A 14245-nucleotide genomic window follows, 5' to 3' on the forward strand; every position below is an offset into this window, starting at 1 on the left:
CGTCACAGATGGAATCACAACAAGACACAAATGTTTGGACTTAGTCATTTATTGAAAAGACAAAAGTACAAAAAGAATGAAACGGAGTAACTTCATTTTAAGAAGAGATCCAGAGCATCAACATTCAATTTATACACAACAAGAAGGAAAACATCCCAAAAGACCAGCAGCAATAACTTCAAGAAGACTTCGATTAGCTGAGAAGCTTCAAACACCACACGACTACTTTAGAAACATTAAATACTATGATATTTACAAATATATCATTCTTTCAGAAAAAACCCTTAAAGACATAAAATATGATTTGCTTCAGCTGTATAGAAACCAGATATTAAAATGTGAAAAACACAAGCAAACTATTTACACAACTGGAAAATAAATGTACTGATGTCTGTATTGTGTGTGTGTGTGTGTGTGTGTGTGTGTGTGTGTGTGTGTGTGTGTGTGTGTGTGTGAATTTACATTAGTGTTTTTTTGTTAACTAGTTTTTCTAAAATGTTGATAAATGTTGTAGATAATGATGTTTAATGATGTTTAATGTTGCCAATTTGTGAAGGAGAGGAGTTCCCTCCTCTTCACGCTGTCACTCGCATCTGTCTGGAAAAATACATAAGCATTCATAAATGAAGAGAGCAAAAAGTAACGACATGTCTCTCATGTGTCACAAATGGAAAGCTGTCAAACCTTTAAGACGGAGAAGTGAATGTGTGCAACTTCTGAACATGTGTATAAATATGTGTACATGTGATATTTCAGACAGGAACAGGAAGTAGTTACCATGACATCAGTGGTTTGGAGCTGTTTACACTGACTGTTAAAGAACAGTCAGACCCTGAAGAGAAGAAATACATAGTTAGAAGAAGAGTCACGTCAATGGATGGATGAATGAATGGATGATGGATGGATGGATGATGGATATGAACCTGATTGGCTCATCGGAGGAGAAGAAGGGTTCAGTGGAGTCTTCACATCTACAAAAACAGAACAAAATGAATCCAGGCAGCTCCAGGAGGGTTGTGGGTGCTGCTGCGATCACAGCTGTTGAACTAAACAGCTGCGCAGTGACCAGAACCACTGACCACCACTCATATACGTGTATGTACAGAATGAATTTATTCTTGTTATTCTTTTCTTTCTTTATTTCTACTTTATGATCATTTACACTTTTTCATTTTAAATATATTAGTATTGTAGGAATGTTGACAGTATAAATGACATCATATGTAAGCTCCTCCCCCGTACTTCCCTCACTTCATATCAGTTAGAAAAACTCTGATCATTTCAGTTTGAGTGATGAAGTACGAGTCATTGTAAAGCACTCTGCATATGAGCATCTAGTCAAAGTATTACAGTTTAAATCAATAAAAACACTTCTACTTACTCTTTTGAGAATCTTTATCCGAAATAAAAAGAAAAGACTTTCAGACGTCACAGTTTATTCAGAATATCTTTTCTCCACTAAATCTGACTCCCTTACATTGGTAACAAAGCAACCTTTAACAGTCTGTGTAGTCTTTCTTTATTGTTCTCGAGCTTCTCTCTGACATCATTGAGCACTGAGTCTGGTGGCTGTTGGCTGCTGCATTAAAGAAACTCTTCAGCAGTAACAGTGTGGTGAGTTCAGGCAGCTCGTCTTCACCAACACAGACGCAGTAAAGCAGCAGAGAGCTGCAGGATGATCAGAGGACCTGGTGACTACAACAGCAGAGGTCTGTGGCCCCAAAGCCAGACGCCCAAACTGCTGGGTGCTTCTCACTTTGGTGAATAGGAGCTGAACCCTGATCACCTTCAACACACAGGAGAGACTAAAGAAAAGAGTGAGAGATGTCAGGATGGTTAAATCCCTCCTCCCGTAGTGATTTAACTGGAGCGCTCCAGCAGTTCTCTGTTGGATCACGATGGTCCTGTCACATGACCGTCACACTGCGGCTCTGAGCTTTAAGCTTCTTCCTGCTGCTCGCTTCAGACTGTGAAAGTGACCTGAAGCTGCTTTCACTTTGCAACCTGATAAGCAGGAAGTCAAAGGCTCAAATCAAAGAAGAACAGGAAACGTCAAACCTGGAAATCCTTGAGTTTCTCACCTTTCCTCTTTTTGTAACACATGAATCCGCCCACAGCGAGGACGAGAACAGCCACTGCAGCGATGATGATGATGATGGTGGTGGTGGTGGTGGTGGTGGTGGTGTCAATGGGCTTCTCTGTTGAGATGAAGAACAAGACTAAAGATGAGGCAGTGAATCACTTTGCACAAAATGTCATCGTTTCATTTGTGATAACTGCAGAAATATTTACGTGAAAATAAAGAAACCACAAACAGCCTTTTTCAAAATGAACGAAACCAACGTGCACTTGAGTTTAGAAAAGTATAAACCAGGAAGAAATAAGACTAAATTCCAGTAAACATGTGGAGGAGGATACCGGACATAAAGAAAATATAAGACAGAGAGATATAGACTTTATTTTTTGGGGCGTCCATCAGCTGAAACCACACAACACAAGAACAAAGTGGTATTCAACACAAACTAAAAGCTTCTCACTCACAGAACACGTGTTAGCCTTCATCCCTCCTGGTCTCAGTCTCACCTGCGTTGGTCCTGATCACAGCTTCATCCAGTCTGGTGGCGTTCTTCTCCACACCAGACAGCTGAAACACACACTCGTACCTCCTCCAGTCTTCAGCCGGGACGGAGGAGAGTTTCAGGTCGACGCTCATCTGGAAGGTTCCATCGTGGTTGTGGAGGATCTCTCCGTGGTCCACGTCCTCGTGGAGCTCCTCTCCATCTTTCCTCCAGAACAGTGAGGCTCTGTCCGGGTAGAAGCCTGTAGCGTGGCAGCAGACTGGAGAGGAGGGAGACTTCTGGAGGAGAGACACCAAAGGAAGCTCTGGAGAGAGAGAGAGAGAGAGAGAGAGAGAGAGAGAGAGAGAGAGAGAGAGAGAGAGAGAGAGAGAGAGAGAGAGAGAGAGAGAGAGAGAGAGAGAGAGAGAGAGAGAGAGAGAGAGAGAGAGAGATTTTTAGAAACCCTTTATTTTACTTAAAACAAACTGAACATCCTAGTTATGACAAAACTAAACAAATCAATCAACAAACAAACAGAAACACACAAAAAAAACTAAAAAATGTTGTTGTGCACTTTTACACGTTGTGTTCTTGTCCCGTCCGCCGTGTGGAGGTCCATGAGTCTGCGCTCCGTCCCCTCAACAGCGGCTCTGAGGCCCCGTCCAGCTTCAGCATTAATCCTGATCCGGAAAAGGATCCGTAGAGTCAGGAGCCTTGTTGTCCTCATCCTTCGTACTCCGCCCAGCACCGCTCCAGAGATCCACTGGGACGTGCCCACAGCAGACAGCTCGGCTCACTTGCCTCATGTTTTTGGTGTCTCTGAGGAACTTCTGAATCCTCTCCAGGCTGTAGGTCCTCCTGCCATCACGGCTTCTCACCTCGGACCCAGAGGAACTAACATCATCAGAGTCCTCTTCCTGACTGGACTCAGACTCTTCTCTCTCTTCCTCGGAGCCCCCTGCTTCCTTCTTGGCCTGCGAGCTCCCAGCATCCCCCCTACACTTCCTCTTCAGCTGGCGGGCTTTGAACCCTTCCTCCTCTTCGTCCATGTCCACCTCGCTCCCTGCCAGACCACCATCCTCCACACCTTCCTCATCTTCATGCTCACCTAGCACCTGCCTCTCACTAGCCTCCCCTCCCTTCAGTTCTATTGCGCCTAAAACATTGACATCCAGGCACCGTGAACACACTCACGGGAGTTGTTGGTTTTAACCACGTTTCAGTCTAGATTTGAGTCAGAGAGAAGATGAGTTAGCTGATTGCTCTTTGCAGCAATGCTCCTGATGTTGAAATGACCACCAAATAGTCCCCTCAGCTTCAGCTTTCTATCCCAGAAGACTTTTGCATGATTAACAGTTTGAAAAGTTTTGAGTTGTCTCTGCTTCGCCACTGCAGGGTTTCAACACACAGCGAGGTCTGCAGCCGGTTCATAAGAGGGACACCAACTGTGTATTAATGTTATCACTCATTTTGATGTCATGTAGTTTAGATGCCTGAGTAAAACATATATTTACAGTGGTCCCTCGTTTATCTCGGTGGATTCGTTCCAAAAACAACCCGCGACAGATGAAATCCGCGAAGTAGTGAGCTTTATTTTTTTTTACTATTAGAAATGTTTTAAGGCCCTAAAACCCCTAACGGCACACTTTTATACACTTTTCTCAGACAGGCATTAACATTTTCTCACTTATTTAAACACTCTCAAAGTTTAAAATTAAGATTTCATTTTAATGATCAATCTACGAGGTCCTCTGACCTCTTTGTCCCGGAGCCGCTGCGCTGACTTTTCATCGTGACGTATTGTGTCCTGTGCAGGAGACGCTGCACGAGGAGACTGATCACAAGATGTACAGTACAGCCCCTCAGCTCAATGAGGGCGCACAACACAATGCACGTTCATAACGTACGATGTAAAAAAAAAGAAGCAACAAAAAAAATCGGTGAAACAGCGAGTCCGCGAAAAGTGAACCGCGATATACAAGGGACGACTGTATATTAATTAATGTATGCAATGCAAATAAATGTTTTTAAAGTGTGCAACTGAAAAAAGAAGTGTGAGACAAAGGAGATGAAAAGACAGATGAAGAGGTGATGAGAGGGATCAGAAAAGAGAGGAAGACAGGGAGTGAGAGAGACAGAGTGGAGAGAGAGAGAGAGAGAGAGAGAGAGAGAGAGAGAGAGAGAGAGAGAGAGAGAGAGAGAGAGAGAGAGAGAGAGAGATCAAAGACAAAGAGAGAGAGACAATGGAGTAGTGATGAGTGTGGAGGAGGAAGGGTGGGAGGAGACGTGGTGAAGGAGAGAAGGAGACAGAGGGAGGAGGAGACATGTGAGAGACTCAGTGGGTCTCTGCATGAGACTGTTGCTCAGCAACAAGAGAAGGGTCATGAGCATCGTGTCCATGAAGAGACATCAGGTCATGTGACTCTACCTGTTCTCATCAGAGAGCTGCTCCCGTACTTCACAAACTTCTTCAGTGACTCAGGACAGATCTGAGTCAGGTAGTGATTTATCTCTGCTCTCCAGGCTTTGTTGTGATCCCACTTGTGTTTGGTGCTGACAGCTTGTTGTTTTGGAGCGATCCATGTCCGTGTCTTCATGTCAAAGGATATGAAGTCTTCTCCATCAAAACCATGCTGATAAAAACCTCTGACCACCTCATTGGTCTCATCATCCCATTCACAGCCAACCATCCTCTGGACAATGTGAACACCTGAGAGAGAGAGAGAGAGAGAGAGAGAGAGAGAGAGAGAGAGAGAGAGAGAGAGAGAGAGAGAGAGAGAGAGAGAGAGAGAGAGAGAGAGAGAGAATGTTTAACATGTTTATTGATAAAACCTTTTTTTTTAAATATGAAATATTAATTAAAATATATCAGTCACATGAAGGTAATCTGATCTAATCTGTAGTTTTTATATATGTATATTCATGGATAAAACTTATGATTGTTGTAATTATTGATTATGAAATGATTTTATCTATCAATCATTAAATTGTTTACACTGTAAAATGTAAAAAAAGAAATAGAGAAAGATGGCGTCAGGTTCTGAGAGGATGAGGTGAAATATTCTTTAGTCTCATCAACACTGAACAATATTTAATATGAAATGATATAAAAACAGAGAAAAGAACATCTCTCTGTGTGTGTGTGTGTGTGTGTGTGTGTGTGTGTGTGTGTGTGTGTGTGTGTGTGTGTGTGTGTGTGTGTTATCTGTTTACTTAAATACAGGAAGACAACATAAACAAAATGTGTGAATCATAAACAAACCTCCAGTTTTGTTGAAGCGCTGCTTTGCTTCTTCAATGTTGACTTTGTATGCCTGCTGGTTGCTGAGAGACTTCTCAGTCTGTCTCTTCCAGTACTCAGGATCCTCTTCTGTGACTCTGATCATCCAGTCCTGTTTGGGTTCTGCTCTCTTGGTCTTGCTGTCATAGTGAACTATCTGAAGTTCATCAAACATCCCAACAGCCACAAACTCTGGGAAGTTTGGAAGTCCAGAAGACGCAGTGTCGAAGTACTTCAGAGAGTGAATCACTGGAACAGAAAGTCAACATCATCGTTTTCACTTTTGATATCACACTTTAATAAATCTCTGAACAAAGTTGTTTTCCTGAACACAGAATCAAGAAGAACATTCAAGACGTCTGCACAACATCTGCTGTGCACTCAACAAACACAGAAACACATGAATACTTTCATCTCTGATGATTCTGACTTGAAAACTTTCTATTCTGCAATGAAAATATCAAACGAGTCACAGATTGAGATGTTAGATCGATAGAAAGATGTTTCATCTGGTTTTGTCTCATCGTCTTCAGGATGCTTCATCAGCAGTTTACACTCGTCATCATCAGGTTAGTTTGAAGTCTGAAATCACAAACCTCTGAAGCAAAACAAACGCTGCCTGTGATTCATGTGATATTTCATATATTCATCAGATTAAACATGTTCTACTTCCTGACATAACGTTCCTCGTGTTCTTCTGTCTTGAAGTTGAACTCCAAATCTCTTATCTTATCCTCATATTTATGAGAGTTTCCTTTAATATTAGTTGGATGAAGAGAATCCAAGAAGAATAAAACATGTTTGAACGTCTCAGCAGAGTAAACGCTCTGCAGGTGTCTGGGACTTTTGTCCATCAGATACTCGTCCGCTGTCCTCTGCGTCTGAATGCATGTTCCTCATATTTATGACTTAATAATTCTGCCCTGCTCACAAAACTCTTTTGCAAATCTGTCTGGTAATAAATCTACTTCCTGTTAGTACATCAAACCCTTCAACAGTACTGCCAGACGGACGCGGCCTTCTGAGGCCGATACTGACATCAATACAGTTGAAATATGAAGTACATCAGCTGACAGTGTTTTTATATGAACACATGACATAAACACTTGATACACATTCATTAGTTGTTGTTTTATGTGACGAAGATAGAAACTAAGTTTCAAAGTGAACTGCTGCCCTCTGGAGGACAAACTGTGTATGAAGCCTGTTGATGAACTTAGTTTGACTTTTCTTCACTTCATGTCTTGTTACTCATCAGCCAATATGTATATTTATCTATATCAAGTCAGAGAATATGTGATTTCTCTCCTCCGAGACGAATAAAAGCATTGGGACGGCCTTCAATATGGCGGCGCAGAACCACTTCCGGTTCAGTCGAGGAGCGAGGAGACTGCAATTTAGAGACTTGTGATGAACACTTTATATTCCAGGTGGAAGTGCACACTGACGTGAAGAAGAGCAGAGATAACTCATGAGTACTGCGTGAAGCTCAGACATCTACTTTATTACTGTATCATGCACCTGGTGTGATGACGTAGAGGCCACATCAAAGAGGCCGCCGAGGGAGAGAAACAACGCACTTGTGTCCTTCTTCACTCCCTCGAGGAAACACCAACAATGAGCTTCACGCGCGGGGTTTACTCGCGTGGGCTTGAAGCGCTTTTGTGACTCTTTATAACTTTTCATATCGTCTCGAGGAAGTCCTGCCACTAAACACCGAGAGCAGCAGAAGAAGCTCCAGCGGGTGAAACGCGGTCTCCTCGGACACTAAAGTACTTGAAACAAAGGAGTCGCTCACCCGCCGCCGCGCCGTGAAGGCTCACCAGCAGGAGACTCAGAGTCCACGTCTCCATCGGGAAGAGCTGCTGCTTGTTCACCAGGAGAAGAAGCGACGCGTCCCGTCAGCTCCAGGACCGGGACTGAAGTTTGGGAGAGAGGAGGAGGAGGAGGAAGAGGAGGAAGAGGAGGAGGAGAAGGAGCCTTCAACCTCTGCGCCAATGAGAATTCACGCTGAGCGCGTACGTCACTAAACACTCCCCCTAGGTCAGTGGTTCCCAAACTCATGAATGCCGAGGCCCAATTTAAAATCTGAAAATCTTCTGGGGCCCACCCAGACCGCGCCTCATTTGACATTGTTTTGTTTGGCGGTGCCTTTTGTTGAATAACGACAGGCGGTCAAGAACAGCCGTTTCGAGCGAGAGCCTTATTGTTTCATTAATCTGTTCGTTCAAATTGTTTGTGCTTCATCAATTAATGTTTCATATAACTAATGCTAGAATTGTTCAAATAATACTTAAACTGAGAAAAAGATTTGCGTTAGTATCTTATCAATTATCAATCGTTTTAAGTAAAATACAGAAATTTGCAACCCTAATGTTTTGACCAGGTCTTAGGACAGGAAAGAGCAAGACTACTATCCAACTTTGAGTTGTTTTTTTTTTGTATTTATTTGGGGATGGGAGAACATCTTCAGGAGCCAACAAGACAAAATAAAAAACAAAACACCTTTTGATGAAAATGTCATGAAACGTCCTACTTCCTGGTCAATATATACAAGTGTCTGCTCTGAACTTGTTGTGGAAGTCACAAAAACGTGTGAACATAAACTCCATGGTTTCTGGGTTCATAGTATTATCCGTAGTCCCACAACAGTCGGAATGAAGCCGCTATCAGCGCTCCTTCCGGGTGACCGGCAGCAGTTTGATTCGCTGATTGGCTGATGCAACTATTCTCTCCCTCCGTCGTCATGGGGACGCACCATGACGACGACAAATACGCGCCGCCGGACGGCACCAGTCCCGCCTGTCATTACATCTTACCCGGATACAAAAGATATCTTTTTCTAAATTGGCTATAACCCATTTCTTTCTTTGATTGGCTGATGAGTGGCTCCTCACGGGGAGGGGGGGGGGCTTGATTCCTCCGTTGTAAGGGCAGCGCGCGACCAGGTCATGTTTGCGCGCTGCGGCACATTAAATAACCTGGAGTTTTTTTTTCAGCGTGAGGAATACGATGTGTGGCGGGAGAGCGTGATTTAAGACTGAAATGAGTGACTGTCACGCTCAATGAGTGACACTTGAGAGCCCTGCATACATAGTTTATAAATGAGTTTTCTTTTTTCTTTTACTGGTACTGTTCAGTAGTAAGAGTCCCTGTTAGGGACAAACCACTGCTTCTCTGCTGACAGGTATCAGCGGCGGATTTGCGCATGCGCGATTCATGTTCAATCCGGACGCTGAGCTTGCCGCGCGAGCCTGCGGGAAGGTAGACTGAGCGCCTGTGAAGCTTTGTGAGGGAAGCGACTCTGCGACCTACGGCAGCTGAGAACAGAAACTACATGACAATACGTGCTTTCACGTCAGCAAATCGTCCAGTGAGGCTGCGGAAGTACACGCGAGAACCTTAATACATCGCCTTCAAAGTAAAAGCCCACCAGTGGGCCGCGGCCCACACTTTGGGAATCACTGCCCTAGGTAGAAGTGAGCCACACAGGTTGTGAACCAAAGCGGAAGTATGCTGAGGATGATGTTTCAGCCTGTGTGAGAGGATGAAGGAGACATTCATTCTCACGTGTTCACCTCCTGCTGCTCGGGTCTTCTGTCATGGTCTGTAGTGTGACGTCATGTAACGTGCAGACACGCGTTCATGCGGTGGGAGGTCAAAGGTCACACTGTCAGCAACACATCAGCTTCTCTTGTTGTTCTTTTACCTCAGAGTTTGTCTCTGAGAGGAGAACGAGAGGCAAAGAGACGAGGAGCAAAGCAGGAAGAGAGTCAGAGAGCTTCTCCAACGCAATTGCTGATCAAGCACTTTATTAAAGGTTATGGAAGTTCATTTGATTAAACACTCGTCCTTTGTTCTCACTGCTTTACTGAGGTGATCATATGAGTATACACTTCATCTAAGTATTTACCCATAATGCTTGTGAATTAATAATTGCTTATTTTAATGTGGTCCGACACCCTTTTGATGAATTAGTGTGACTGTGTTTCTAAAGGAGAATATTTAAATTGTGAATATGAGACTTCATCTGAGCTGCTGGTGTGAAATCTGTCTTCTTTAATCATCTCTCTTCACCTTTGTGAACTCTCTTCTCTTCCTTCACTTCTCTCTGACGTCATCACTGTGATGCAAAAGCAGCTCCAGAGTGGAAGCCTGTAACTTTGTGATGCTCAGCACATTGATCACTGACTGCTCTTGGAGATGAGAAGGGCTTTTATTCATCGTCTATCTCTTGTGCAAAGAACAAACATGACATAACAGACTTTATTACAATACAATATTATCCAAATGACTTTCAGCAACAGTCTGAAAACTGTAGAAAAGCAGCAGCTCCCCTAACGTGTGAGTGGACTGTCTCAAAGGAAACCAGCATTCGGTTTCTGACGCGACGACAACTTCAGACAAACAAGTAAAAGTTCCAATAAAACAATGTAAAAACACTCCGTCACAAATACAAGTACTGCGTTCGACACCCAGCTCCAGTGGAAGTACAAAAGTATTATCGGCTAAATGTTTCTGAATCAAAAGTGAATCCTCAGTTGTTCAGAGGCTTCAGTGTGTGAGCAGCACTTCATTGCTGCAGCAGGTCCAGTTAGTTGATCTGCTTCATGACGCAGCTCACAGCTCACAGGTTTCATCCTGTCAGCTTCACTTGTTCACACCTTGGGAGGTTAAAGGTCACCTGTGGCCAATATTTAGTGAAGGCATTTATTATCTTTACTTTCTAAATATTCAGAGATACTCATAACATTTATTTTTTTTAATGTTCAGGCATTGAAAAGAGAAAGATCTATTTTCACCGCTTGCTACTAAAATGGAATAAATTAGGTTACTAAATTAGCATTAACATGTGGTACTACTCTCCTATAAAGAGATGAATCAAAACTACCTGACTAAACACTGGTGCTCTCACTATGTGGCACGTTCCTATTTGAGGTTTAAAACATGAAGCCCTGGAATTGAAACATAATAATCATTTCATATGAGGTCTCACATCTCAGTCACTGGACCTGAAGCACAACTTTCCCTCGAAAAGTGTATAAACTTCCCACTTTTGACAGAGTCACACCTTTACAGTCCAAACATTGTGGAACATAACCTCACAATGCACGCAGTGATCAAAAGATGACACTTCTGCATTAAAGGGTTGCAACGTAACTTTATTTGTTTTGTACAGTATTTCCCACTGAACAATTTTAAACTCAATATATTTTCCTTTACAATTTTTTAATTATTTTTTTTAATATTGTTGCCATTTCCTGTATGCACATTTCTTTTCATGTTCATGTTTGTGTGTCATGTTCAGTTGAAGTGTGTACGTTCCTCGTCACTCATTCATACCGTCGGTAAAGTCAAGTCAAGTCACAGTTTGTTTAAAGATGGGTAATCTGGAGAAAATGGAAGAAAAAAAATAAACATAAAACAAGAATAGAGGAAATAAATACGTGTAAAAGAAATGAGAGGACCAGAGCAGGAAAAACCTCGGGACTGGTCAGTGGTGGCGTATGAAAAGTATTTTTTTGTACAAACATGTAGCATTGTAAACATTTGTAGCATAGACAACATTACTCCACCGAGCAGAGCCGAGCGTGGCTTCAGATTTTTTGATAATCGACATGAACAGCTTCTCCGAGGACGGAAGACAAGTCAGATTTGAGATATTTAGTGACGTCTGTTCATTCCCCTGAAGAGATGACGAGGATCCTGACGAAGGACGAACTCTTTACGCTCAACACAATTATCCAAAAATGTAGCCCAGAATATCCTGATCAGGAAACAAGACCAAGAGAAGCAGAAAAAAGTATTTTTTTAACTCCTCAAATCCTATTCATTTCCTGTTTTCTTTACTTCCTTTCCATGTGACGTGCTCCAATGAGGCTTTTTGCTCCACTTCTCAGAAGTGATTAGAATTGCATCTGAATCCCTGTCGATGTATCAGAACATACATATAGATTAACTTATAATACTTGTTTCTACGTAAATCACTGCCCAATTTCTGAATCCCCAATTATTATCATTTTTGGTGGAAATCTAAGAAAAAAAGTCCGTTAGTTGCCTCGGTTAGCTTTCACCCAGAAGGACGCGTCACCTTTCCAGGAGCCGTTTTTTGTGGGTGGATCTGATTTTGGACAATATCTTTATTGCGGTCGTGAGGATGATTTAGCAGATTTTTGTTTTTCACTCCCTAAACTAGTCAAATTTGAGAAGATTGGGACTGAAGCTGTTGCAGCTTCGAGTGAAAAGAAGCAGGTTTTAAATCGGCCTGAAGCGATATCTCTCTCGGTCTGAGTGCAACCGAGCCGTGGAGGGTTGAAAAACAAGACATCAGGTGAGTCACCTCAACCTCCAGGACGACAGGACTTTGGTAAACTATGACAACACGGTCAGTACCTGCTATGATAGTCGCTTTGAATTTCAACAATTCGCATCGTCGAAGTCCTACGGCGCAGAGTTTCTGCTCGCGCTTAAGAAAAAATGCTTAATATATTAAATTACACTCCTCCGTTTCCACCGCGTGAAATCGTTTCTGCGATCCCAAAAGCAGCTGCAGCAGCGTCGCTTCACGCACGGCGGGAACCACGAGGGGATGTGATAACGGGGGATCATCAGAATAAAAAGTAGCTGGAAAAGGCCAGTTTTTTTTATTTTTTATGTAGTTACTCAAGTCGTTTCCCCCACAGAGACAAAGTACACTGCCTTCATTAAATTCCTTATTGAGGCGCCCACAGTAATGCATGCCGCTGTCCCAAAGAAACAATGGCAAAATAATGTAAAGATAAGGAAAAATAGAGCAGCAATGTTCTGCACAATGTGTGCACATTCAAGTAAATGAAAAAAAAAAAAAAAAAAGTCAAAGACAGATACATAAGAACCTCCAGTCTTTGTTGGTCGGATTGGCACTTTTGTGAATAGGAGTGCATTTTCATTTTTCAGAAATATAAATAGTATTTTTTTTTCCTGGTTGATGCACTGTTATTTTTTCCTTCTTCCTCAAACATTGCAAATTCTGGCCTTATTTGTAGGCCGAGCTCAGAATTCATCAATGAACAACAACAAAAAAAAGAAATCGAAGACTTGGGTTAATGAAGGTTGCCGCTCTACGCGTCTACAGTCCGGTAGAGAGCCGCAAAGTTCTTGATGCTCAATTATTCATGATTTGAACTCCTATGTCTACTGGGAGCACACGTGTTCTGTGGATAACAACAAACTCAGCCCCGAATGAACCAACAAACCGGGTTCAAACTGTGTAAATATGACGGCGGCCGGTCGCACTACAAAGTCCTGCAACCGCCGATGGAAGTTTATGGCTCGTGTAAAAAAAATTATAATACTGAAAGAAACCAAATCAAGGGCAGTCTGTCAAAAGAAAAGCTGTCATCATATTGAACTGTTCGACGACACTATTCAACAGATTCATCCACAGTGTTTTTGTTGTTTTGGGGGGTTAACATAATTGCGTTCACAGTTTCATGATTCTAATGTTGGGGCCGGTTCAGCGATCCACACAACAGAGGCTCCCAGACTCGGAGAGGGACATGTAGTCATAGAGTCACTCCTCCTCTTCCTCACGCGGTGCCCGTCAGTCAAAAGAAAACATCACACAACCACAGTTCTGCTCAATCCCCACGCAGCCCACCCCGAACGCGGCCCCCTCGAGATCAGCTGCCGTCCCGGGAGGAGGGGGCGGGCGCTGATCCGAGGTCGGCGTTCGCGGGGCTAAGTTCAAACCATCATACGTCATGCGGCGAGAAAACGACGAGAAGAAGAAAATAAAGTTTCCACGAGACCTCTTTGTGCACCGAATCAATTGAATACGCAAAAAAAAGAAGAAGAAAAGTTGTTGCTTCTGTCTGAAATTAAAACAGAAAACAATCTTGAATCTTGCTCTCAAATTTAAAAAAAAAAAACAGCAACTCTCACTCTGGAGAACAGCAAGATTAAAAATAAAAGTCTCTGGAAACCATTTTGTTTCTCGCCGCTGGCCACTCATCTGTGAGAGGTGTGTGTACAGTGTCTGCTGGTGTTGTATGCAAGTGTGCATGAAGTGTGCGCAAATACATATACTGTATATGTATATATATAAATATATATATAGAATGCAAATACAACGAAATTCAAATATGTATTCATACTTGAATTCTCGGTTGAAGTTAGGCTCTTCACACACAGATGTACCCCCGGCCAAACCCGCGGCGTGCTGGGAAACCCCTGCAGGGCACAAAGAAGCGGCGTCACGACGGACCCACACAAAGCCTCGAGCAGGCGTCATCCCCTTTCCTTTAGAAGATGTCTAGATATCTAGAACGCCGTCGGTTACACGTCAACTCCACCACTACGCCAAAACACCACCGCCGTCACCACGCGATCACCGCCAACGCCGCCAAAACCAACTGGTGGCGGCCCG

At 43.0% G+C, this 14245-nt stretch overlaps 1 protein-coding gene across 1 annotated transcript; it reads right to left on the minus strand.

Moving 5' to 3' along the window:
• Positions 1–1535: 1535 nt before the first annotated feature.
• Positions 1536–7769, minus strand: LOC137784833 (class I histocompatibility antigen, F10 alpha chain-like). Its single transcript, XM_068575782.1, has 5 exons — positions 7637–7769; positions 5821–6087; positions 4987–5268; positions 2584–2883; positions 1536–2198 (listed from the first exon to the last, which is right to left on the minus strand). Exons 1-5 carry the CDS (start codon positions 7689–7691, stop codon positions 2053–2055), a joined length of 1050 nt encoding a protein of 349 aa, XP_068431883.1. The 5' UTR covers positions 7692–7769; the 3' UTR covers positions 1536–2052.
• Positions 7770–14245: the final 6476 nt, after the last annotated feature.

Source organism: Clinocottus analis, unplaced genomic scaffold (genome assembly GCF_023055335.1).
Source record: "Clinocottus analis isolate CAN_PGR_092001 unplaced genomic scaffold, fCliAna1.0.p SCAF_14, whole genome shotgun sequence".
Classification (NCBI taxonomy): domain Eukaryota; kingdom Metazoa; phylum Chordata; class Actinopteri; order Perciformes; family Cottidae; genus Clinocottus; species Clinocottus analis.

Excerpts from the sequence above, each read along its gene's own strand:
- LOC137784833 (XM_068575782.1), bottom strand. The coding sequence starts at position 7,691 with ATGGAGACGTGGACTCTGAGTCTCCTGCTGGTGAGCCTTCACGGCGCG. Across the intron at positions 6,088-7,636 it reads CCTTCACGGCGCGGCGGCGG|TGATTCACTCTCTGAAGTAC; the intron begins GTGAGCGACTCC and ends TTTCTGTTCCAG. Across the intron at positions 2,199-2,583 it reads TGTGATCAGGACCAACGCAG|AGAAGCCCATTGACACCACC; the intron begins GTGAGACTGAGA and ends TCATCTCAACAG.